A 27,152-nucleotide genomic window follows, 5' to 3' on the forward strand; every position below is an offset into this window, starting at 1 on the left:
AAAGCCTCCCCTGATTTAGAAAGCATATTGCCCGAGTTGGGAAAGAAATAAAGTGTTTATGGTGGGGGTTTAAAGAGGCCATACTGAGGGGGTTTGAGGGAAGAGAACGAGGATGCTTTGACTGTGTGTCTTTTTTTTTTCTCTCTCTCTCTCTCTGAGGGCCGAGATTTTTGGTCAGCATTGCCAAAGCAAACTCCTCCGTGTTCCACCTCATAGGAACCAATATGATCCTTTCACACGCGTCTTGCTTTCTGTACCTTCCATTTGGATATAACTCATTTCTGCTTGCTGGTTTTTGCATGTGTAGAGGAACTGGACACTTTCAATATGTATCCATTAAGGTATTGTTGCATCTCATGATTACATTTTGCCTCCAGCTGCATGCATGTCTAAACCATCACGAGTCACACTTGTCATGTGCCAGGTGCTTAACTTGCATGTGTACTTGTGCATGCTATGCGTATTATCTGTACGTGTGTGTGTGTGAGAAACAGAGGGATGAGGTCTCTCTCTCTCACCCACTTTGTCTGCTTCTGTTTGTCCATCTCCTGCAGTTATCGGGCTGGTTGTATCACCCTGTTAGCTGCGGGGAGATTACCAGTGACAAACTGGGATGGCTAAATCGGCTTGGTAAACTCACTGACCCTGCAAACCACCACCACCCCCTGCCTCACTATCTCCTTAACACCACCTTACATGGGCATAGAGCGTGGACTGCCAAAATAACAGTCTTAGCACAGATAATGCTTGGAGGAACTATCGAGGTGAAGATGGAATTTAAAAGATGAACGCTTCAAAAAAACATCCAATGTAATGCAATCATTGTGCAAATTACTGTGTCGATTAGAGGAAATGAATCGGACTTTGGACAATCAAGGGTTAAGGTTATGGACAACCTGCAGGTATTAATATGTAAATGCTCCAAAACTCTTGATTGTACTTTTAATGTCTTTACATCAACCATAATAGAACCTCTAAAAAGACCCAGAAACATTAATTGGTCAGTTGGGGACAACCTCTCCCAGTAGATTGACTCCTCACGTCTTAAGGGAGCCTATTATCTTGTTCTGACTCCGAAAGAGGATAAGAGTGCAGAGCCTTAGAAGGCCCTTTAAAACGACCGCAATACGGACAGCAGGCTTATGGGAGAGAGCAAGATGGAGTCAATGACTTTTGCTCTTCGTTGTGTTGTAACCTCTGAGCAGGTCTCATGTCTAGCAGAACCATGCTGGTTCAGAAGGGGAACGGTTATGCCTGAGCAGGTCTAGTTTGGACAATGTGTCGCAAATAAAATGTGTTTATAGCAGTTCCAAACAGCCACATTGGTGGGTAGAGTTACAGTATTTCCACCAATGTGGACAACACTGGAAGAAGTGTTGTCTTGTACCCTTGTGCCCATTTTCCAACAAAATCAGTTGGCACAATAGATGCAGTTTTGTTTTTTTTTTTGTTGTTTTTTTTTATTGTAGGCTAATCCACTAACAAGACAATAAGACTTAACAGGTTGGTGAAGATTCTCAGTCATCCAGGACATAGTAATTCTGTGTACTATATTGTAAGCAACTGGACTTGCTTGAGTTCCTTGAGGACGTTTCATCTTTCATACGAGGGGCTTCTTCAGTTTTCAATGAACTGAAGAAGTCTCTTGGATAAGAGGTGAAATGTCTTCAAGCCTGCCTAAGATATAAACAACAGGAATCCTTTCCCATTGCCAGTAGAAAAGTATTACTTTGTGTTTTTTTTACTGGTGTGTCACATTCCATGTGAGCATACATGCCGAAAAACAAGTTAGCAAATAAGAGAAAGCAGCATGGAGGCCAGTGAAAATGTTACAATAGTTACTTCTCTTTTATATCTGTTAGTTATTCGGTCTCCTTGAACATGGTGTAGACTAATTTGGAACCATGTTCAAGCACTGCTTGAGTCGACATTGATGGAATTTGTAGCGGCATGTAATTTCATTGCGCCACAAAAGAAAAGTTAGCGTCCACTCAAGTGTCATGTTTCAATCACTGCCAATCGGAGACAATAAACAGCCTGCAGCATTTTTTGTCCCAGGAATTAGACATGCACCAATACCATATTTCCTTTCCCCATACCGATTCCAGTACATGAACTGCTTGCTACTATTGTTTTATTGTATGGTTTAGGTTAAACCTTACCATAGTACCATAGAAATGACCAAGCTGCTGACCGCTAACATCCCGCTATTTACAGGAATTCTTCGTTGCTGATCTAAAACAGAAGTTGCCAGTAGCTGCACAGCACAACTTGCTGTGTAGGTTAAGAATAGTAATAACTGATATCCGGGAAAACTGCTCTTTTATCTAGGTATGAAACTACTTTAAAGTTTATTAATAAACTACATTGTAATAGATAGGTGCATAGATTAGACTGTACTTGTCAGTAACAATCGAAACGACTAGCCAATTGTTACCTTTTCAGCTATAGACAAAAGCCAGATATTAGTGGGTGTTGGTGGGGTTTTCTGTGCAGTGGGAAAGGAGCTATAGAGATGCAGACCATTTTAGGCTTCCCCTTGGCTAACAAACCCAGCGAGGCAAAAAGTTGTTTATAAAAGACTAATCGCTTTCATTTCAGATGAGCGCCCTTTGAATAGAGAACATAATTGATGAGGCAAAATGTGATGACGCTGCTGACATACACGTGGAAAAATGGGATTTGTCCTCTAATCCCACTTCCTGTCCCCAGGGCCTGGGAATCAGGGGTGCATCGGAACTCAACTGATCGCATGCTTCTGTTCAAACAACAGGATTGACATCCCATTAGCCTCCTGCGTCTGTCAGCATCTTCATACGAATGATAATAGGCCGTAGATCCATGGCAAATAAAATGGTAAAGGCTTCCATGGCCCAACCCAAAATTTCTCCTTCACCCTGCAGCCCACCCTCCTAAGGGACAGGAAGATGAGCGCTGAGGTGGCACCACATGCACTTACACAGGAATGAAGGAGCAGCGGGAGCCTGGTGGGAGGAAGAGACCTGGAGCAAAGCCACAATGGCTGCTGTCACAATCTATCCTGCCTTCCTGACATTCTCAGGAAGAGGCTAGAACAACTGGCCTCCCACACTGTGACCCCACACTGCTTCAACAAATAAGGCATTCATAACCACAGGGCATGATAGTGGGGCACCGGTGTCACATACATTAGGTGGCTATATCCTGTGTGTGTTCAATTGTAAATCTCCCAGTGGCCTGTCAGGACGCACCTGAGACACACAGAAACATATTGTCGCATTGAGACAGTTTTCCCACTGGTGGATGGACGGATTAAAGCCAAGAAAGTCTTTTTCTTTGAATTCACTTTTGCTGCATTGAAGTAAATAAAGACTTATTTGAATCGAAACTACTTGGGCTGCAGAGGATGCAGACTTCACCAAAGAACAGCACGGAAAAACTGTTGACATGAAGTTAATAACATGAAAGAAAATTGAAAACCTCAGCAGGAAGTAAGCCCGTGGCAGCGTAAACTTGCCGTTTTGATGCCTTTTGATGCAATTTGTTGTGTCTGGCAGTTGATATTAACATAAGATATTCTCTGTCACAGCAGAAATGTCACAAAGATCAACATTTAATCATGTTTATGAGAGACGGTGTCATTCATGATGAAAAGTAAATATTTTTTCCGCAGAAACCCCCCCAAGGAGATTCTTACAAAAGTGACAGATCCACTGTAGATGCAGCTATTGCAAAATCACATTGTTGCTGAACTCGGACAACAGATTTCGGAAGTTTGGATAGAACTAAACTTGGAGGATGAATTTGTGGCATTAAGAGCTAGGGATGTACCGCTTTATCAACCAATCATCGCTATCGACTGATATTCACCTTGTTGACTGCCATTGGCCTATTAGCAAGATGACATTCACTGATGGCGCTGACCGTGTTACATCAGTGTCACACAGGCTAAAAAGCTGGACTCATGGCTAACCGTGTTTCATTGTCCCAGCAACATCAGAAGGCATGTTTGGAAGGAACTGAGATCTTTCCTGGGATGCCTTCAGGACACAAGGATGCAGTAATTTGCTATCAACCCATCAAGGGTTGATACTCCCCATTTTTTCCATGATAATGCTACAAGACAAGAAACAGATCTGTGCTGAAATGTGTATATATATATATATATATATATATATATATATATATATATATATATATATATATATATATATATATATATATATACATATTTATTTATTTTTTATTTTATTTTTTCCCTCTGTCTATTCAGGGTTTTTTTGTACAGTACAGCATGGCACCGTTTTAGTAACTTTTTTCCCCAACATTCCCCAACATATAAAGTTTAAGACCTCTCCGTCTTCACTAGCTTTAACATTTTACAGAGAGAGATCTGTCTTCATTACACCAAGGCCGTTCTGGTCTGAGCATTTGTCCTAGCTGCACACATCCTCTGGATCCAGACAGTAGGGCCAGAGACGGTAGAGTATGTCTGTGCTTCTGAGTGAGTCCACTATGTGGGGATTACAGTCTGACATGAGGCTGAGACATGCCAGGTTAAGATAAGAAAGGCTAAAGGTACCAGAGCTCTCTCAGTCAGGTCTTTATGTCTTTGCTGCTTCTGCTTCAAAGTTCTCCTGCTAATTCTGCAGTGCTGTTCTTTTGTTCCTCTGATACAAACACTTGAGTGCATGCTTGCCTGTTACCTCCGCTGGCTTCTGTACTAAATCAGCTTTGAAATGGATTTACCATGCTAAATGGACTCAGGAAACCAGGAGGTATGCACATATTGTAACTGGGGCTGGACAGACACCATATACTAGTGATTCATTGGTTCACGGGGTGTAGTAATTCACATGTGGATCTCCACTGAGCTGGAACTCAGAGCTGGGAAGTGTTAGAGTGATGGCAGAGAGGTTGCAACCCAGAGCCCAGTGAGTCATGCTCAACATACACTTTCTTTCTCTGTCTTTCTTTCCTTTACTGTGGTTGAACACAGGCTCATTGCCATTCTGGACAGGCCATCCAGTAATGCCACTTTACCCCCAGGCAATCCCTGTTTCCTGATTCCACTCAGGCTGAGGAGAGATAACCCTGACCCTGAGCTAATCCCAGATTAAACCAGAACATAAAGCGACTGCCACTGCTGCCCAGTGACCTCTGGCCCCCTCACGTCTCCTGGCTCGCGCTGCAGGAGCCCCGCTGACCAGCGCTTGTGAAAGCAGGTTTTGTCCCAGCTCCGGTTAGGGCATTTGTACCATTTAAAATCAACTAAGAGCTCAGATTGCTTTAGATGGAGGCAGTAATATTTTGGTAGTCTTCTGTGACTGAAAAATGCAACTGATCAGGCAGTTCTCATGCACTGTTTGCAAATGTATGTACAAAAGTAATGCTCCATAATTTGTATACAACCCATGTAATTATGAGTGAGTATTTCCTCCATATCCCCATTAATCATGAGAGATCATGTGAACAATGTGCTGATGGGAGTAAAGACAGAAGCTGTCTTTGTAAGGAGGCAGGTTGGGGTGACAGAAGGGTTACAGAACACAGGACTTTGCGACACAGGTTCTTCCCTTGGAAACCAGTGCTCAGAGCGATGTGAAACCAAGTCAACTTTGAGTTATTTCAAGGTATATTGTTGTTTCTTTTCCTGGACCTATGTAACTTTACTTGCCTAAGCCCAAGATACAAAGCTTTACTTTCCTAAACGTAACATACATATGCAACTTGCATTAAGTATGTGACATCATTTGTTGGGCGCAAATTCTTCATTATGAACTTTTGTTGGACTGATTAGCAAAAACAGTCTGTATGTAGAGGTTGCAGAAGGATTGAAGGAACTGACGTGGGATTGGAACAAGAGCAAGATGTGTCACTGCCAAGCTGGAGACTGTTAATAAAACACATGTCAGTAAAAACAGAGCCATGTTTGTGCAGATGTGTGCGATTAGATCAAGACTCTCATGGGAGGATCTCCTTCCTTACTACTTCTCCGAATTTCACATCCTCCTCAGCTGGGTCTCCACCTTTATACTTTTTTGCTGGATGGAGGGAGAAAGGTGTTCATTTGTTTGGAGGGAAGTCCAGCAGTGCATGTTATTGGATTTACAAGATTGAAAAGAAGAGACAGCGATGGTATGTGTGATTAAAATTTTGGTCCTAGATTCGTCATTGCCTCTCCTTCAACTGATTCTGTACCAGAGAACATCTGTCTGCTGTTACAAGAGTTTACATGAAAATGGAGACAAACCTGTACCTCCTCCCCACACCCACCCCCGGCCCCTCACCCTCTCCGCCTGTCCATCAGCGCCCTGGGTTTGGCAGGCAGAAGGAGAGAGGCTTAGGTGATGGGAGCCAGAGACCCTGTGATAAGGCCATTTCTCCGCATGAGAGCTCATCAGAGCTGACAGTGAATACAAATTGGTGCCATTAGCGAAGGGGGTGGGGGTGGACAGAGGAGGGGCGGGGCATTACAGTGGCTCCTAATTATAGAGTGGGTAAGCTCCCCCAGGTCGGTGGGGGAGTGGCGGGGCGCAGGGGTGCGGTGGTAACGAGGTGGCGACGGTGGTAAACAGTGAGGTGTCACGTCTCACAGTGCATCACGCTGCAACTCGAGGATAATGTCAGGTCAGGAGTGATGGTTAATGATGTGTAATAAAGGAGTGCTTTTAGTGTATGTCCATTGTGACGGATCACATTCAACATGTGTTGAGACAAGAGAGGGTCACATCTTTTCCCTGGTGAGGGTGCCCACAGCAACGGAACACAAACACTGTGCTGTGAATAGCCAAGGAGCTTGACTTTATTGTGGTTGAAAAGCTGGTCAAGATCATATTTGATCATAATTCTGTTTCTGGGATTAATTTCATGCTGTCACCACACCCTAAAAAATTAAATTTGGGGCTGGTATTTAAAGTCATACAAATACAGTTTATCACAGATATGCAATAAAATATGTGCCCCCCTACCCACCCGCCCAATGTTTCTGCTGCAACAGAGCCCCATCACCAGTGAACCATTCAGCAAAGAGAGTAACATCAGTTGCACAGAAAATGACAAGTAAATATAAACAAATTCAATTTGACAATAATAGGAGCAACATCAGTTTTCTAGTCCCGCTTTCAGATGCCCGTCACAAGTAGTTAACCCTTTGAACACTCAGCAAATTACTGCAGTTTCTCTCAGAAACATGGGAAAAAGGCAATAAATAACTTAGAAAGAAATGTTCCATAAATTGGAAGAAATTGGAAGATTTAGATTTTTTTTTAAAGCTAGGAGAAATATATCTAGTGAAAAAGAGAAAAAGCTAGGTAAACAACAATATTTATTATTATTATCACAATTAAATATTTTGAAATTATTTTACAAAATTATTATATTTTTTTACATTGTTTTTGCTAAATTCCAGGTAACTTACTTTAACTTTTTACTAATTTCTTGCTCATTTGAAGGTCATTTTTTCTTCCGTTGATAAATGCCTACTTCCCATTCACCCAAAGAAATCAAGGGTTTCAAATGGTTAAATTAAGTCAGATAATGACTAGTAATGATGCAATACCGCTCTTGGTGTCTGTGTTTTGATCATTTCAGTTTGAAGTGAGATGACAGGGAGCCGAGGTGCTTGTGTTGATGCTTAATGCGTACAGGGCCGCTGTTTGTACAGGCATGCTGTTATGTCTGTGTTTTCTCTCCTAGCAGCAAGCTGCAGAGCCTGTCTCTCCACCGAGATGTCGACACACACACTCACACTCACACAGAGGGTTCAGCGAAGCTTGACCACGTCACTGAGAGCACATCAAAAAACATTACCATTCCTTTGTGTTCCCGGCTCTCTGGCATTACCAGTGGGTCAGATCGTATCTCCGCATCACATGCCCGTGCATATTTGTTATCTGCTGAATGACGCGCCCTATCTGATGTGACACAGTGGCCGAGCCTCTGACCGCTTTTATTATCCTCCGTCTCACAGAGTGACTAAGCCGAGGCGAGCAGCTGCTGCGTTCACATGCTGTTATCGTTCCTTTTCATTTAGCAGCACAGCTAACCTCATACCCACTCTGCAGTAATCACACAGGCATTCTTTAACAACTGTGTCACTTCTCTGCTGGCTTTGAAGCATGCAGCTTACACAAACCCAAATAACTCATGTAAATGTTTGACATGAGGACAGGCGGTGTTGAAAGGAGACGTTGAAGGAGAGTGAAGGAAGGCACTGTGGGCCCAGAGAGCTGCTGATTACAAGTGACTCTGCTAACAAGATAGCAGCGCAGGTGCCAGTTCAACGGCCACACACTTGTCCATATGCAGAGGAGGGCTCTTTAATCTCCATCTTCATGTTTGTGAGCTCAGTGATTGCCCCTATATCAGGCACTTCCTTATCCTGCAAATACAGGAAATCACTGTGAGAAAGTTTTGCAAGATGAAGATAAGAGAGAGAATCACAGCTGCTCTCAGATACAGGCGTCTGGATTTAAGCCAACTGTACTTTTACTGTGTAAATTCAGTAAAATCTCAGAATTTTTAGAATAAACAGACTCAAAACAACTCACCTTAAAACGCAATGTCACATTTTGGATTGCAAAATGAGATGCCTAGTAGTTTGCAAGAAGTTAAGGATAAAATATTACATTATGAAATAACAATGTGAAGTTAACTAAGAGGAAAGAAGTGCAAAGGACTTATACAAAGTCCTCCCCTTCAAATCAACAAGTCTGTGAAACCTTGTAAATCAAAAAGCAGAACCAAAAAAAAAAAAAAAATCAGAACAAAATAACATCCTAAAGTTTAAAAAATGGAGCCATAAGAAATAAGAAATAGAAAAGAAGAAAATTTAAATTTAAATGTGCAGGAGTTGCAGTAGATACAGTCAATTATTTTTTCTTTTTTTTAAAAGATATTTTTGGGGGCTTTTTTGGGCCTTTAATGGACAGGACAGAGTAAGTGTGAAAGGGGGAGAGAGAGGGAAGGACATGCAACAAAGGGTGGAGGCCAGAATCAGACTCACGACCATTGCGGCGAGGACACAGCCTCTGTACATGGGGCAGCCACTCCACCAACTGAGCTACTGGGCACCACGATACAGTCAGTTCTATATAGATAAAAGATACTTTTTAAAACGAGTTTTAAAGTGATTAAGGAAAATGACGACTTCAAGGTTTTACTTTGTGAATTCCACAGATGAGGACCTCTACATTTGATAATGATGATGTACTTTATATTTTTTTTTACTTTTTACGATTTTGTCAGGACACTTCCTAAAGAGGTGCAAATTCATTTACACCTAAAAGTAAAATACCACACAAAGTCAGTGGTTCAACATGGGGACAGCTCAGCCCCTGACTTAAAACATCCATATTATTCCAACAATTAACTCATTGAATGCTAGCCCTATTATGTAATGGAAAGTGGCTTGTGCCAGCTTTTCTGGCCATTTTGAGTCATCTTTCAAGACCCACAGAATATTTTGTACAAAGACTCTGAAAACACAGAATAGCTCAAATGAAAGTTAATGCAAGTTCAGCCAATCCACATGAATTCTTGCAACTGTGTCCAATCACCACAACTTTATGGCAAATTTGAGTATAAAAAACGGGTAAAATGTAATTTCATTGTAGAGCTGCGTGCAGTGTATTGATTCTCTCTGCCCCTCCTCTTGCTCTCTATCTCTTCAACACAAGACTACTATTGAAGAAGTGTGACCTCCATCCTGGGACACAGTCACATAGTGACAGGGCTAACTGTCAGCATCACACAGCTAATGTTACCCAACAGTTATGAACAGGTTTAACAATAGAGTTTAGCGGTTTTGGCGTTTTTATGAGGGAGAACAGGAGGAGAGAGCTCATGGAGACGGTCCTTCAGCAACAGCTGATCATCAGCAATCAACTGTGCGTAGTTGCAGGTTTAGTTGAGTAGCAAAGAATAGTTCCTTCATGACACTGCTCACAACAAGGTCCGTGGATTATGTTGAGTTACCAGGTCATGATTTCTGTAGTGAGACATTGCTGTTGAGTTTTTCAAATGTAATTTTTTGGGGCTTTGAGTTCCACAAGCCGAGTGCCATGTAGTTCCACTATGTTGGAGAGAAGGCAGACATCTTTATGGCCAATATCTCTGACACTCAGCAACTCATACCAAAACTATTTACACAGATAAATCGTGCTATAGGTAAAATATATGTATTTGATTTTGGGGTGAACTGGTTCTTTAAATTGCAGGCGAATGGTTAATCTCCAGTATTTTTGGCAAACATAAAAATCAACCTTAACTGTGTTAAGGAGAACAAATGCACCACTATACAGGTACACGAAAAGCAGACACTTCCTGAAAATGTCACTAATACAAGTTAATGAGAAAGTCTTCCATAAGGTAATGAGCAAGTCTCTTAAACCTGTGGCACTGTCACCTGTGGCGTCTCAACTCACTTCTACTCCTTGTTAAAAAGTGTCCCAACAAGCCAACCGTGCAATTTTCCTCAGAAAAGGTGTCTCCAGAGCAATTTTACTGCAAAGCTCCATCATTGCTCTTGAATTGAAGCATTCCCTCTGAAGAGTAATAAGACCGTCTTTACTGGAGTTTTCCTCCTCTGCATTGACAGCATTCAAAATATTTGGCCAGGATTCCTGACAAGTGCTGCCTTTGATGTGTGAGAGCATGCCGCCTCCCCCGCCCCCTCTTAAACACCCTAATTATCACTCCTGTCACTCGGGTGTGTGTGAATGAACACACCTCTCTCTGACGGGTTGGAAAGTGCCTCAGGTAGTGCAGCTTGTTTATAATGTGCCCGGGGATAACCGGGTATTTCTGTCACTTTGCTCCACAACCTCAGACTGGAGTGAGAAGAATTTTCACTGTAGTGTTATTTCAGTAGAATACATTATAGTTTATGTGCTCCAGCTTTAGTGCCTCACTGCTATGATCTTTGGACAGAAGCTGCAGTTTCTAATTATCGACCGCACGTCCAACAAGGGAAAACCACAGACCCGTGAATTGAGCAGGTGATTGCTACACACCTCACTCCACATTGCTCATCGCTCCCTTCCTGTTCAGTGTCAAAGCAGCAGGCCGCGAACTTTTGTCTCTTCCCATCACCATCCCCCATCCACTCTACCTTTTCTGCAGGGAGAAGTGCGGGCTTCAAGCAGCAACACGCTCTACACTGTCACTGGCAGCCGCCTGCACTTTTAATTTACCCAATTTGAAACCAGACAAATATGCAGTGGGGTAGAACCCATATCAGTGTCATGTAATGAGTGTGCCTGCGCTGTCGAGGGCCAGGATGTGCATTTACTCCAGGGATACTGAATTTGCTTTGCTCGGGGGCCACTTTTGCAAAGTGACAGGAGGCCAGGGGCCAGTTGCAGCAGCCCTGTAGGGTTCTAGGATTTTGGGATGTATTTCGGATTTTCAGACATTTGTGGGAGTTTAGGGCAATTCAGGATTTTAAGGTGTTTGTAGGGTTTTAGGACCTTTCTAGGATTTCAGCACATTTCTCTGATTTTAGAACATTTCTACAGTTTTAGGATGTGTACAGTATCTTAGCACATTTCTTTGATTTTTAAGTGTTTCTAGGATTTTAGGACGTTTCTAGAATTTTAGGATGTATCTAGGATTTTAGCACATAGAATTTTTGGACTTTTATAGGATGTTAGGATGTTTCTAGGATTTTAGCATGTTTCTCTGATTTTTAAGACATCTCTAGGATTTTAGCATGTTTCTCTTATTTTTAGACACTTCCAGGATTTTAGGACGTTTCTAGTATTTTAGGACATTGGGGGCTTAGCAAGAACCTCTGTCGGTGGTTGCGGGGGATCCTCCACTGACAAGTTCTACATTAATGCTGTTTTATGCACTCTGGCATCTTATGTATACTAAAAGTACAAAAAGAATTCCCAGTGTGAATCACTTTATTTTTAATGTGAATTAGAAAATGGTTGGGGGGCCAGGTTTGGTCTGCGGGCCGTAAGTTGAATGTCACTGATTTACTCCCTCGTAATTCCCTCTCTCTTCTATGTTTTGTTTCAACACACAGTCCGGAGTTTTCCATGATCCAATGACTAACCCGATGGTTCTTGTGAATGTGCCAGGAAAGTTATGAGTGGGGTGGGCTGTGTACTGTTAAGTCACGCTGGATGCAGTAATCGCTCCTTAATGAGAGGAAGTTCTGATGTTACCGGCTGAGTAGGATGCATTAACGGCTGAATATGATCCATAAAATCCAGCCTCCTCTTTCCCCTGTGTGACAGCGTGGTGGGAAATCATGTCATAGAAGACAGCACTAAGCAGCGTGCTTTCTTATTTCTTGGAGATGTGATCTTGAGAGTGCAATGCATGCCAGTGAACTTTTCCTGTCCAAACATATTTCCAAAGTAAACTCGGCCCGTTGGCTATTAATTTGAGATGGAGAGATATGCTGTAACATGCAGGGCTGCAGCCCTGGAGATCGCCGTCAGCAGCCAAGTATTCTCTCAGGAGGAGGAGGGCTGGCTCAGGCTGACAGTGAGGCATGTCTCTCCTCTATATTTCTATACCTCATTTAACCAGGCAAGCTGACAAAAATACGAGACTTATTTATAATGGTCTGAGGAAGGGGCTGCAGTTGGATGATGGGACACATCCAGTGCTTCCCAGTACAACCACTGTATTGTACTACGTCCTGATCCACTGCTGCAGCCAAGGGTTTAGCAAGAAACACACTTGTACAAGTCTGCAAACATGTCCACAGATAGACAGTGTTGCATTACCAAAGCAAAATTTACAGTGAATGAAGAGCTTGCAGCAACCTTTTTTTAATCTTAGAAAATAAATCTAATGAATGCAATGAAAATATACTGGCCAATAAATGAAATAAACCATCTGTGTACTTTTTGCTATTTGGCTCCTTGTTTAGCGTTGGCCCAGCTTCAGTGCTACTAGATACACTTCCCTGCTCAACAAGCAAGCATTTGTTTTCCATGTGAAGACCATATTTGCGGTTGAGATTTTGCTGTCGTACATACAGCCAGAGAGATAACACAAGATACCTCTGAACCAAATACTTGGAGCAGGCAGTGTGTGCAAGGACCCATGGCTTTTTTTAAGGGTTTAAGTTCAGGAGATAGAGCAATTGTATATAGGCTTGGGCCGTATCATGGAATTATGGTATACAAGGGTATTAGAAATCCCAACAGTATGATTTTCAGTGATGTAAAAAATACAGATGCTGCTCTCTCTATTAAACTGATACAGAGATGTTGTATTAAGGTGATATATTGCACAGCATGAACCATTAGAGGTTAGTCTCAACAGGTGGAACAGGTGGTTAAGTTAAAAAAAGATGGTGACTGCTGTGAGGAAAAACAGGATGTTGAGCCAGTATATTTTTTCATCTAAGAGTTTGTTTCAAACCAGCCATAGTTGGGAGTTTTGGAACAGTCAATGAGACTAAACAAGACAGGTTGAGTGTATTTTGTTTCTGTTTAAGATGAATTAATTGGGCAGTTAAGTAGAGCTGCCCCTTGAAAGTTGGAGGCTTGAATCATCAATCCAATACCTTTACTTTACGCACGTTTCTATTGAGTACTTATTTTTCTTACTTATTATTACAGAAAAGCTGCTCTGTTCAGTTGACTCTGAAGCTGACATTAAAGCAGAATGTGTTCAGGACTTGTCTTACTCAGCTCCCTGTTCTCAAACACTGGCACAAACCTTTCTGTCTGCCAGAGGAGGGTGTTGAGTTGTGGGAAGCAGCAGTGGGCTGTGTTAGCCAGCAGCACCTTGAGATGCTGGAAGAGAGGAGAGGATTGTCTGAGTTCAGCAGACTGAAGAGAACGGACTGGATCACCTCTCATATGTAGAAGGAGAGCTACCTCCTGTGTAATCACTTAACTTTCTATGTATTACTACATATGGACCACTGGTGTACATCAAGGATTGAAAATTTAAAAAATAAGAGATCTCACATACTTACCTTTTCTATCTTTCCTGCAAGTGCATGTGTAGAAACGGAAGTGAAGGGAGAGACATTGAGTGCAGGGATCAGGTTCCCTCACCGGCTTACTTTCACCTCTAATAGAGCCATTGCCATTCCACAGGGGGAAGCAGTGCGTTCCCGAAACAAAGCCCTTGCTGTGTGTGTGTGCAGACCCCCCAGAGTGAACCTAGACCATACAAGCAGTAATGGGCTACTTCAAGACTTTATCTGACTCTAATAGACACACTTGTACACTGCTCCGGCCTCTAAATCTCCAGGATAAGTCTTTGTGTACGGAAAATGCTGTCATGCCCTAATGTGGCTGACAAAGAGCACAGTAGTTCAGCCTCTCTGAGCCTTTCCTGTTCAAAATTGTAATCTCCTACCAAGAATATGTAGTTTTGCGTTGCAGGGGGGGCAGTGGATTAAGTGTGTGTGTCGAGTGTAACTGTTAGTGCTTTTTTTTAGCAAATTTAAAACTGTTTTTTAACTATTTTTGTAAAGGAGCCCCTGCCTGAGGCAAAGGTTGACTTTGGGATTGAGGTGAGAAAAGCTGACAGAATAGGGAACCATGTCCAATAGCTATGTGACTAAATACTTTTTAAACCAGAGTTCTTACATTTTTCTTTTTTTTAACCATTGGAGAAAGGTTTCAACAATTAAATTCTTATTGTATTAGAAGGCCAGATGCATGAGCTCCATATGTAAAGCCCCTAATGAAGGGCCCATGGGGTTATCATTTCAGCACTCCTGGTTCCTTCATCTTGAAGTCAGTGGGTTTTTTGAATGAGGTTTTGGTTTGGTGTCAGAAATTGCCTTACAATTTATGTTTATCTCTGATAAGTAAGCTATCCATACTGTATATTGTCTACTTTGTACAGTACAGGGCTTCCATTGTGTGGTCTTTATTACCTTATTGGCAGTTTTTTTGACAGTACTCGATGACAGTTGCTTAATAATTATACTCCTTACAAAGGGCTGAGTATCATTTTAAGAATTATGATACCAGTACCAATTAGGGACTATATTGCGAACACCTATTGTCACGTTTTTTTAAGCCCCGGCCAAAAGAAACTCCTGTTGCAGTTCTGTCACTCGCGCATGTGGCTTTCTACCTCTCACAAACACATAAACAAACAGTGTTGCCAGATGTACGATAATTATTGAATGTGTATGATAATTTTTCCTTTCATGCGATGTACAATCAGTAATTCCAAAACCGCTGTAATGTACGATAATTTGACCCTTGTGACACTTACAATAAGCACTTAATTTAGTTTACATGTCTCATTTCACGGCTCCTACATCTGGGTTTACGCATCACTTCTCACATGATCTCTATTACTATACTATTAAAAGAAGAACTGGAGAGGTTTTATGCGCCACAGTGACGGTTTAAATGTCTGCTAGCGCTAACAATCATCTATTGATCCGAAACTTCAAGTCTGCAACAAAAAAATCAAAGTTTCTTATGTGATACTAGCCGGGTCCTTCAGAATAACAGAACCATTGGTCCCACTTGTGTTTAGTTGATGATAACAATGCTTTATTTGACTTCATTATAAGTCTATGATAACAGTAGTTTATTTAACTTTATTATATGGCGGGAGCTACTTTATAAAACTTAATTGTAACTGCATTTCCATCAATAATGTTGTATTTTACTAGTCTACATTAGTTAAGAGGAAAATTTAATATATATATAGATATATATAACGTGTATAGCCAAAACATATTGCACTCTATTTTAAAGCAATATCACCCAGCCCTAGTACCAGTACCTGAACCCTTGAGCAAAATGCCACCAGATGCCACAGGCTTTCTAGTAGATCTATTCATTCAGGCATTTTAGTGGCTGAACTGCCAACTCCATCAAATACACAGACTTCACTCCACATCAGACTGTATGGGCTGTAGCTGCAATAGTGTGCAAAAGTGGACTCACTATTTCAATATTAAACAAAGATATAGAGTTACAGTTATATTTACTTTACTTTTTCAAGGCAGTTGGTTTCTCATATTATTGAAGTAAGAGCAACCTGCCAGATTTTACAGTGTAAAGTCATCTTCCTGTTTTAGCAACAACCTTTTTTTTAACTTTGAGCACAAAAGTTATGTCAAAAAAGTATTTGGCAAACAGTGTAGCTAAACAACATTGTCAGAAAATGACTCAGAAAAAAAACATAAAAATATCATAAAAATACTCTGGAGTGGGGCTTTAAACAGTTAAAGATCCTTCAGATCTGAGTCATTCTTTCATAATGAAAGACCAGGGATCTCTGCAGGCTTTCATTTCTAAAACAACGCCATCATCTAATAAGCACAGCTCTCTGTGATGTCGTCTACATTACAATTAGATATGGAGGATAAGGTGTGAGGAAAGATATGTCATTAGTGTTGAGTTTTTGCTGTGATGTAGAGTTCGGACATGCAGTGGAGTGCACTCAGACTGTACTATCTATATCTGCATCGTACGATTGGGAGATAAGATTGAGATTACGTGTGTTTGTATCTTAATGTGCGCCCTTCTGCAGGGTGTGTTGTTGCTATGCACTGTTCACATTCCCTCTTCAGCTGACAGATGGTCCCATCCAGCTACTCTCTGACAACAAACACTGAAACACACTGAAGGGTTGCTGACAACCTGCTCCAGGAAGGGCTTCGACCGGCCCTCGGAATGTGTGTGTGTGTGTGTGTGTTTGCGTGTGTGTGTGTGTGTGTGTGTGTGTGTGTGTGTGTGTGTGTGTGTTTGCGTGTGTGTGTGTGTGTGTGTGTGTGCGATGCGTACTTATCCAGTGTGTTTCACTCTATCCACACACACGCATAAACACAGCGAGAGTGTATGGGGACTCATCATTCAACTTAAGTCTCTAAGACAAATAATCGCAAGGTCCAACCACATGTTGCATCTCTGACAGCTGTCAATCACTCTGTAAACATTCCTTTGGTGGGCAAAGCTATTAAATCAAACTGTACAAATATAGCAAATCTAATGCTATTAATCTTTGCTTATTGACATAACCCCCACGTTAAATTTAGATCTGGCAGGAAAGACTGGTAATATCGGATTCCATAGGGAGTCTGTTTAAAAAAGGTCTCTAGATGGTGTTTATTTTAAGGCCCCGATGGTGGACATGTTGATGGCTTTGCATGCTTCGCTGTCCAGACCTCTTCTGCCAAACCACCTAACAACCTTGCTGGAATGTTTCTCAGTGACTTCAAACATGCCGAACATGACTGCACATACAGAGCTTGCAAAAAGTATGTGGTTATTCATCAACTGCCTGAAACATTTTCATATCTCAAAGTTATTCTTACTTTTACAAGTACAGGGTGTTGCTTTTAATATCCGACACCCCACGCTGACTACATTTCACACTTCCTTCTTTTTATGATACACCGGCACGCCTCCGTTCTGATATATCATTTGTAAACAGTCAAACAAAGCTAACTGTATGTGACAGTTTATCCTCTGGTTTCCCTTCACCACTTTTTGGCTGCTAAATCAACACCAAAGAACGTGGGGTTAACCTCAAAGTGTGGTTCCCTGTTTCAGCCTTCTGTGGTCTGTTGGTTGTAGAATAAAGTCAAACAGTGGCAAATGGGACTTTCCTGCTGTTTGAGTGAAACTTCCATGTTTGTCCAACAATATGTGCGGGCCACCCTCTAATGCCTCCCCCCTATAGATTGTGGAGGAGTGTGTTTGTCTATGGTGTGGCATGGGGCCTTGGCTGTCTTTGCAGTGGCCTCTCTGCCCTGCCTGTACAAGGTTGCTGAACCAAGACGAACATATCAAACAAACACTCCAACACAGAGCTATAGGGGGATTGGGTTACTCTGGACATGAGAGGACTAGTTGACTGCATTGTCTTTCCAAAGGTGCGCACTCGTATGACCATAGAGTGGCACCCAACCAGGGATGAGGAAAAGTAAGCTTATTTACACTCCCTTTATCTACAAAAATAGATATGTCTGTTTCAAACGTTTGTCATATTTCCATGTGTCCTTTATGATGGTCTAGATACAGCCAGTCGATGGCACTAGAGGACAGAGTCAAAAGTTTCCTTTAACAAAAAATGAGGTGACAGTGGTGGAGGTTGTAATAATGTACTTTAAAACGGAGGCAGCATTGTCGATGGCGGAAGTAAGTATGGGCGTTGTAAACATCCCAACATATGGATGGAGAATTATTTTTACTAATATCGCTATATTATATATACAGTACTGCGCAAAGTCTTAGGCCACCATAGATTTGTTGTATTAGCAAAGTTGTAATTAGGATATATATATATATGTGTGTGTGTGTGTGTGTGTGTGTGTGTGTGTGTACATTTTTCAGTGTCTTTACTGAGATACAAAGAATACAGAGATACAATGCACTAAAACACGAAAGAAGTCACAACAAAATGTTGTTTCAGACTGAAGTCAATATTTAGTGTGAAACTTAGAATTGCACAACCATAACAAAAGGTAGCTGAAACAATCAATATTGAATTCTGGACATTTCTTGAATGAAACCTGGTGTAAAAACACTGGATCAAAAATTTGAACTAAGGCAAGAATCAGACAGGAGATCCGCACACTGTATTTAAAGCTCCCAGTAATTTTTATTGTGCAACGTTTCAGTCTAACAAAGATTTTTGTCAGGCCTTTATCAATTTCAGGATTTGAAAATACCTGACAAAGATTTCTGTTATTCCGAAACGTTGCACAACTGAAAATTACTGGAAGCCTTTAATACAGTGTGACAGATCTCCTGTCTGATTCTTGCCGTAGTTAGATTATTTGATCCAGCACCTGTAAAAGTTTATTGGATGTGCGTGTCCTCCACCTTGCTTGTTCCTCCAGCTATGGAAAGTATTTCCAGTGCTGCTCTAATGTGTCATGTTTGCTTTGTAACAATTTCCAATCTGTTTTCTGTCCATTTGACCACCCTATACTCATGTAGTGAGGAATGGTCCTGTTAGACCATGCAAAGAGATCTGTGGTCTAACTTTTTCGCTATTGCACCGTAGTATTTTCTGTAACTATTCAAACATAGTGCCAAGTGTACATGAATAGCCATGTGATAGGTGTGTTAGTATGGACAGTGATTGTCCCTGAAATGATGCTAAAATGCTTGTGTGTATGGAGAGTTTTGTTTTAAAATAACAACAGATTATGTGGATGTGGCCAAAATCTAAACTCAGTACATCCACTTTATCCTCCTCTATATATAGTAAACATTGTGTCAGTCAAACTACTGTATCTGTTTTCTGAAGGGAAGTGACACGCCACCAATGAATGATGAGAGACTTTCTAGATCCTCTGATCCACTCAGGCGGTATTAAGCCATCAACACAGTGTGACAGACACTCAGTAGCACTTGTCTCTAATGTGCGGTGTTAAGTTACAACAGTGTTGGTGGAAAACCATCAGATAACTCCACACGGGTATGCAGGAGTGGCATGAGGAATGTGTCAGTTGTGCATGCATGTGTGTGTGTGAAAATGTGCATGTGCACCGCAGCTGTCATTAACGGGCATATTTGTGTCTCCATGCAGAGCTGAGATCCACCGGCACCGCTCATCACTTCGCCTACCTCCTCAACACGTCCGACTATCAGATCCTGCGTATGGATGAGGACCATGACCGCATGTATGTTGGCAGCAAGGACCACATCCTGTCCCTGGACCTCCATGACATCAACAAGGACCCACATATCGTAAGACCATTTCATTCCCATGCCCTGCCTACCCAGAGCCCCTCAAATGGGCTGTTTCACTTCGATGAAGCAAGTACCTTTACCTCAGCGCTACAACAGCTGCCCCAGGGGTAAAATGTTCTCTTCTATAGCCTCAGCAGCAGCCACATTGGTTAGCACGCTCTAGTTTTTCTTGGAGTGCACTTTTTCTATTGCCAGGTCATTAAAAAGCTGTAATTGGGTTATGACAATTCCAAAAGGACTAATATTAGCCTGGGTGGATATCCCTTTTGCAGTTTTAGCCCAAAAATCTAATAAATGGCAGTGATGTATAACAGGGTTGGCTATTACCCATAAAATATCTTCTGTTTCCCCGTCACAGATCCACTGGCCAGTGTCCGAACGAAGAAGGATGGAGTGCCTCGTGAGCGGGAAGGATGCCAATGTAAGTACGCCTGTTGACAGCACTCGTAAGCTCAGTAGGGTCATTCGGCTGAGGTGATTTCCATCAACTTGATAGGCTAAAAAAATGAAATGCACAGGCTGAGAAGCATACAGTTCTGTCCATTGTGCACATTAATGTGAGGAACCTGTAAAAATCACCTGTGAGGTTCGGAGTTGGCCCAGTAAACGCGCTGATTCCCTTGTGTCTAGCCAAGGAGACGGGAGTGAATTAGAGCAAAGTAAATCTCACCATCCTCACACACCAAAACATCTCTCGCTGTTAGTTTGTCCAAATAGAGAAGCACAGTATTAATGGTTTATTTTTGCTCTCTTGGACTTTGGTAAATCTGCAGGAGGTGCACCAGTAAAATATAGCTATGAATGGCTTTTCATTTGGATGTTTATTGCAGTTTAATTCTTTGCGTCCCCAGGAGGAATGTGCAAACTTCATTCGCCTGATCGAGCCATGGAACCGGACTCAGCTGTACGTCTGCGGGACCGGAGCTTACAATCCAGTCTGTACCTTCGTCAACCGCGGACGCAAACCTCAGGTTAGACTTAAAGACTAAAGGAATGTCCAAGCAGAGAAGGTGATCTCTCAGTGCATCAACACAGAAAACAGCTTTCTCCACCTGCATCATGAATGGCATAGCTTGGCCTCTTCTTTTTTTTCTTTTACCCAAGTTCTTACTCTCCATCCACCATACTCTAGGTTCCCTTTACAATTTACCTCCATCATTAAGCCTGCTCAAGATACCATGACTCCGGCAAAGCCCAAACTCTGGCAAAACAGCCAGCGCAGCTTCACCAGCACACAGCTGTCATCCCCAGTGAGCTGTTAAAGTTTCTCTGTTTAGTCTCAGCCTTTAATGGGACCTCTTGAATTTCCTAAACCAAGCCAGGCATTGCTACCTCGCCTTTAACACCTCACTCTTCCTTAAATATCACACTTGTTCCCTAATGATGACCAGGGGACTTTTTTAAAAGGGGATAAATAAAAAGTAAATTTCCCATTGGACTCTCCCTCGAGACATATTGTGCGGTTGAAACAGCAAGCACGGCTTGCATGATTCCCTTGTTGCATACAGTTATTCCATGACCCTGTACTAACGAAGGGCTTCCATCCATTCACTCACCTACCCATCCACGCCGTCATGCATCCAGTCCACCCGCCAGCCTCTACCATGTGAGACGTTGGGTAATTGGAAGTGGGAGCTCCCATTATGGGGTGCCAGTGGAATGTTCCAGTTCTAGTCCATTAATGAGAGGGCTGGTTTTTTCTCCATCACATTGAGCAGACAGGTCCGAGTCGTACACCCGTGACCGCCTTTCTCAGCTGGGCTGGGGAGTTAACAATGATTGGAAAAACATGAAATGATACACTCCAAACACATGCATGCACATGCATATTCTGACACACTTAAAGGTATTATTGATAACAGTTTTATTTAGTAATAAAATGCAATTTTAAAGACATCCACAAAAAAATGACATCCACAAAACTTAACTTATTACTTAGAAAGGTGCAGAGTAAAAACAAAGTTTTTCCAAAAAAAAAGTATTATGGTTGTGACTTAATAATTTTCTCCAATAAGATGGGTCCACATTTATATCAGTGTTTTTATTGTGCCTGTGTAAGATGTCTGACTTTTGGTTACTGGTTCTAACAAGCTCTTGAGCCAATAGTAAATTGGTATCACATTATCTCAGTGTTAGCAATCAACAGTCTTGTTAGTTGCCATTCAGTGTGAAAAAAAGAGTTTGACAGTAATACAAGCCACCTGAGGGAGATTTACTTTTCCTCTTGACTGGCAACCCAAAGCTAAGGTTTGATCATTTGGGGGGAGGGGATCAGTATTGTAGAACCGTCTCGGCCGCTGTAAGTCTCGTCTCGTACCGCTGTAGTACGCAAGCCTCTTGGGCCCGGTAATGCGTATGATCCGGGTACTTTCATGCCACAGAAGAACATTTTTTACTTCATGCACTAATGACCAGCTCTCATAGGAATGAACAGGACACAGCCTCTGTGCTGTATCCAGATCTTCTTTATGCATCCATGGTCCTACCTGAGTAAGTCACATTGAACGTGACGTAAATGTAATAGAAGGGGGAAAGGGAATGCGACATTTAGCGGCCAATGCCGACAGTAATACCTTTAAGGAAACTTTTGTGTCATTATTGATTCAACATTCAGACAGATTGTTGTCATTTAATTACAGCACTGTAGGGTATGTCCTTAAGTTCTCTAGTGCATAAAGTAGGAGTCTTGTAGCTTTTGTAAATGGTTATATCCAAATGTTTTGCTTTGGCAGCAGCTTTGAGTGGAATGTATGTAGCATACTGTGTGAGCCTTTATTGACTCAACCACAGGATAGGGAACCATCTGGTCAAACAAAGCTACACATATTCCCTGTCGAATCGTGCATACGCACATATGTAGTATTTTCCTTATGCACTTGAATTACACCCTTCGGGCCCACTTTAATATTACACACACTCATATCGGTCTGCGCACAGAATGTGGTTTTCAAAATCAAGCTTTGAATAATATTATCATTAATACGATTTTTGACATTCATGGAGTTTTTTTTTTTTTTTAACCAACATCGGTTCTAATCATAATATCAGATATTTCAGAACTGTTACCCTTTAAATGCCAGGTTTTTGCCATGATGCCACTATATTCATAGATTAAAAAAGTAAAAATGACAAATTCCAAGGCAAAAACCCAGAATGACGCCCAGGAATAGTACAATGCATGTTTTTATGCTTTGATGGCTATGGGATCAAAAATTGCAGTTCTTGTGGGTTTCAGTGGCGCATTTATTTCACTTAACAGTATGATTTTGTTTATACAGTGTATTTTAGACTTATTGAAGGAGCTGAGCTGGGAATTCCAACATTAAACGAAAATACACAATCTTGCCAAAATTTATGCCATATGCATGAACACAGCCAAAGTAATTTAAAAAAAAGAATGAAGAATGAAAAGCATGTAAAATGCACCAAACAGTCCCGAAGGATTAATATCAGCAGTATTGGTTTGGGGAGTCTTTCACCGAGTCATGAAGTCCGGACAGACTGAGGAGATGCAAGTGGAGCTCAGGAAGGTCCTTGATCCTTCCACACCATTGGCGTAACATCCAGACTGTGTTGCTGTCTCCTGTTTTAGACATCCATGTATCTGCAGATGGCCCAGGCCAGAGGAAGGGCTAGCCGCGCAGCTGAACCCAGCGCAGTGCACGACACACTTGGACTAAAGGTGCGATGTGGGCCCTGTCTGCACCGCAGCCCTGCATCCCACCTGGGCTCGTGGTCACCAGCAGCATGCTCCCTCTCTTGCACATTTTGTCAACCCCGTCTTTAACCTGGCCATTATTCGTTCATCTGCGTAACATTTGGCATGCATCTTCTCCAGTCCGTGCACAATCTTAAGGTTTTGTGTGGATGTCATCTCATTTTGTTTCTCCCTTGTTTCTCTCACATTTTCTTTGTGTAAGCCTCATTGTCTGAGCACCCTTTCCCTTCGTCCGTTTGTGCTTTGCATTTGTGCTAAATGCCACATTTTGCATGAGTACTTGCTTATCAAGTGAAAATGGCTTCTCAGGCTGTAAAAAAAATCAGTTGACTTTTGTAAAATTAATTAAACAGGCTTTCACTGCTGTTCAGTGCATGGCATATTCATTTTTTATGCAGCATCTATTGAGCAGCGCCCATGCAACAGATAACGAATCATTCATCCTGCTTATCTGAGACGATGCAGGATGTCCCACCCATCGTCCCTCCACCACACCGAGCCCTCCACCTCCTGTAGGAATGTGGTGCAGTCTCTCCCACAGAGGCGGCAGGACTATTCGGCATCTGACCCACTCCCACAGCAGGCTCTGTTAGCCCAGAGCAAACACCAGCCATCTGTAGCCAACTAGCTGTGCAGCAAAGGAAATAAAAAAAGCCACATACTTGTCTCCACTGTTTGAGCTCTCCAAGTGCTTTGAAACACAGAGAGGGACTTTTGTAGGAGTGAAGTGGGACACTTGTGTTAAAAAGTTTTTTCTTTTTTTTTTTTTTTAAATATGTCGCAACTTTTGCGCAGGGTCATATTTTACAGCTGGGTTGTAAAAACATGTTCAGGGCAGTTTCCCTCTGGTACACATAAATGTTTGTGACCCTTTTTTTTTTTTTTTTACACGTCAACATCTGGCATGGCTGGGAGTGAGCTGCCAGCACCTCCTCATTTACACGAGTGGTGATTTTAATCAAAGATGAGTAGGGAATTGCGCAAGGGTGATCCGGTGACGTGAGTTTGGCATTATGCCACATTTTCTCCCCTGCTTTGGTGTTGATGCACAATGACAGAGATGTCTCCATCTCTGCGCCCGATGGGAGTGAAAAAAGGGGATGCTGTGGTCCACAAGGCGGGGCTACGGAACATGTCATCGCATGCTACCGATTCATTCCCCTCTTTACTCACATACACAAATTCCTGCCAGTCACCTCTTGCGTGCAGGGATGCCATGAGCAGTGAGCATCAGTCATCCAGCCTCCATCCCAGGTTTGTTTTCACTGTGCTGGATTACAGGTGTCAGCAGCCGGCCTGCACAGCCACAGGCACCGAGAAGCTGAGAGATATTTGGCATGCAGCTTGTTATACCGAAAGAGGAAGCCCACGACACATTGTTTTCCGCAGCAGAGTGGCGTAGCGGTGGATTAGAAATTCCTAGCTTTCCCTGCATGTATTTTTCTGTATGAACGCACGCTCATTATTCTAATACTTCATCCCCCCATCAGGCCGCGCAGGTCCCACAGGAGTCAGTGGGAGCACATTCTCTGCTTCATTTTCCTCCGCTCAGGGGAATCACAGTGACAAGATGAAGAGCGCTGAATTTATTGCCATATGACTTTTTCCATTCCAGGAAGAAATCTTCCACTTGGAGCCGGGCAAAGTGGAATCTGGGAAGGGAAAGTGCTCCTACGACCCGAAGCTCAACAGCGTGTCAGCTTTGATCAGTGAGTATCATCTGGGTTTGGTCACATGAGGGTGGAGGCGCGGGCACATTCAGGCCCAGCGGTCTTCATAGTGTCATCCCATATGGATTCTTCATCTTTTGTCTCCCGTTTCTTTATATGGCCGTCTCGCTGTGCACAATTTATGTTTTTGGCAACATTTGTTAGCAGAAAATATTTATTGTCCACCACTGAAATTAAGTTAAGAGGGTCAGGCCCCAGTGCCCTTTGCATTCTGTGCCCATTTCCCACAGTGAGTTGCTGACTTTAATCAGCCTAATCATTATATCTAATTTCTCTGTTAGGGTGGAGATGGGTAGAATAATATGTGACCCCTCACTGGGGAATTAGTGGCCTCCAATCAAAATACTTTGGACATGTTTGGAAAGATTTTCAGTGCTTTTATTACAATTTTAATAGTAAAATGATCTTTATTCCCATATTTACCAGGACCCTCACAGCCTTACTTCCCACAGAGCCTGAAGTATGTGCAGCCCAGTCGCCAGCAGAAAATGGGCCTCATTCACAAACAGTGTGTACACACAAATCTGTGTTTGAACCATCTGTAGGAGCATTTCAGTAGAAATCTTTGAATCATTAATATTTTCTAACCTGAATAGTCAAAAGTGGAATTACACCATCCAGATCCGTCACGTGATGCCCACACACAGAAAGACTTTTTCCCATTGACTTACATTGAGAAAGAGACATCTGTAAATCAGTGGAGATTTTTTGGTGAAAATTCTGCGAAATGACTTACTTCAATGTCAAGATTTAAGTCATCCAGTTTTATAATATTCTGAAAGTCTAATAGAGCTGCAAGATTGCATTTTTTAGACCCCCACTCAAGCTAGCAAAGTGCTGAGACGGAAGTCAATTGCGCCACCGGTGGAAGTTACCCGCTCGGGCACACTTGGCCTTGCTCAGCTCCCATAAGTCTCTAGTGTGCAAGTCTCATGGGCCCAGTAATGTAGAGGATCCGAGTTCTTTCATGCCGTGAAAATAGACCTTTTTATTTTTGCTTCATGTGCTAATGAGCAGCTCTAATAGGAATGAACAAGGCCCTGCCTCCATGCTGTATCCAGACCCTCTTTATATATCCATGATGCATACGCATACATTTTGAAGGCCTGGCTGTCTCAGGAATTGTAAATACACACCTTTCTGCTAAATGCAGAGCATATTAAAACCATCATTATTTTAAAAGGCTATAATAGACAGCATTTAAAAGTGTTAATTTTCTAATGCATTGGTCTAATGTATTAAATAACTTAACAACCTGTTAACCTCATCAATTATTAATTTAAAAAAAAATCCAACTGTAAAAACTGAGTGTCCCATTGTTTATTTTATAGAAACTGCATGTATGTTCATTTGCAGCAAGGAGCATTTAAACCTTCTGGAGGCTTTTGGTGGCCCAACAAATAACAAAAACAGTGTAATGTTGGAGGAAAGTCATGTACTAAAATATAAAGAAAAAAGACATAGTCATGTACTTGTACCTACCTTTTATATTCACTATCTCTGCTTCCTGTAACAGTAAATGTACATGTACTAAGGCTCAGTTTAGCAGATCATCTGTTGTAGCATTCATGAAGACAGTGTCCTCTGTCCCTTTACCCAAGGTCATGTAGTCCGGTCCAGATCACACAGTTGCCACTAGTGAAAGGCGATCTTCTCCCTGTGGGGCGAGACGGCGGGTGTAAATCACTGGCACTGCTTTCCCACATTAGCACAGTGCCAGCTGACCAGTATGGAACCAGCACTGTCATCCAAGATGGATTTGTCTCCCACTTCCACCAGTTAGCATCATACAGGGGACACTGTAGTCGGTGTTGATAAGGATTAAGAACCTTGTAGCACAACAACAGATTTACCATCGCCCACTGACTGCCCAGCTCTCCACCACATTAGACATCCTGTCATCCGTGGACGTTTTAATGATATATCATCAATCTCCATATAGCGCTGATGAGGACCATGACATTGAATATAATGGTGGTAGGACAGTGGTTTTTGTTTCCTCTGCTCTCCCTCCTGCTGTCTGCTTACTCCATCTCTGAGAGCTCTGACAGTCGCACCTGCTCT

The 27,152-nt window shown here is 42.2% G+C and overlaps 1 protein-coding gene across 4 annotated transcripts in view; it reads left to right on the plus strand.

Annotated features, from left to right (window-relative positions):
* The window catches only part of LOC121952348 (semaphorin-3F-like), a 94,728-nt gene that overhangs the window by 40,470 nt on the left and 27,106 nt on the right, over positions 1 to 27,152 (plus strand). For 2 of the 4 annotated variants that reach the window (XM_042498978.2, XM_088083334.1), the window contains exons 3-7: positions 19,477 to 19,637; positions 19,999 to 20,061; positions 20,492 to 20,611; positions 23,233 to 23,322; positions 24,974 to 25,067. In XM_042498978.2, the coding sequence (XP_042354912.1) occupies positions 19,477 to 19,637; positions 19,999 to 20,061; positions 20,492 to 20,611; positions 23,233 to 23,322; positions 24,974 to 25,067 (528 nt within the window). The remainder of the gene's footprint in view (positions 1 to 19,476; positions 19,638 to 19,998; positions 20,062 to 20,491; positions 20,612 to 23,232; positions 23,323 to 24,973; positions 25,068 to 27,152) is intronic. The other 2 variants (XM_042498996.2, XM_088083338.1) reach the window with 1 other exon arrangement.

This window comes from Plectropomus leopardus, chromosome 2 (genome assembly GCF_026936395.1).
Source record: "Plectropomus leopardus strain MGB_pleo_1.0 chromosome 2, ASM2693639v1, whole genome shotgun sequence".
In the NCBI taxonomy this organism is placed as follows: Eukaryota; Metazoa; Chordata; class Actinopteri; order Perciformes; family Serranidae; genus Plectropomus; species Plectropomus leopardus.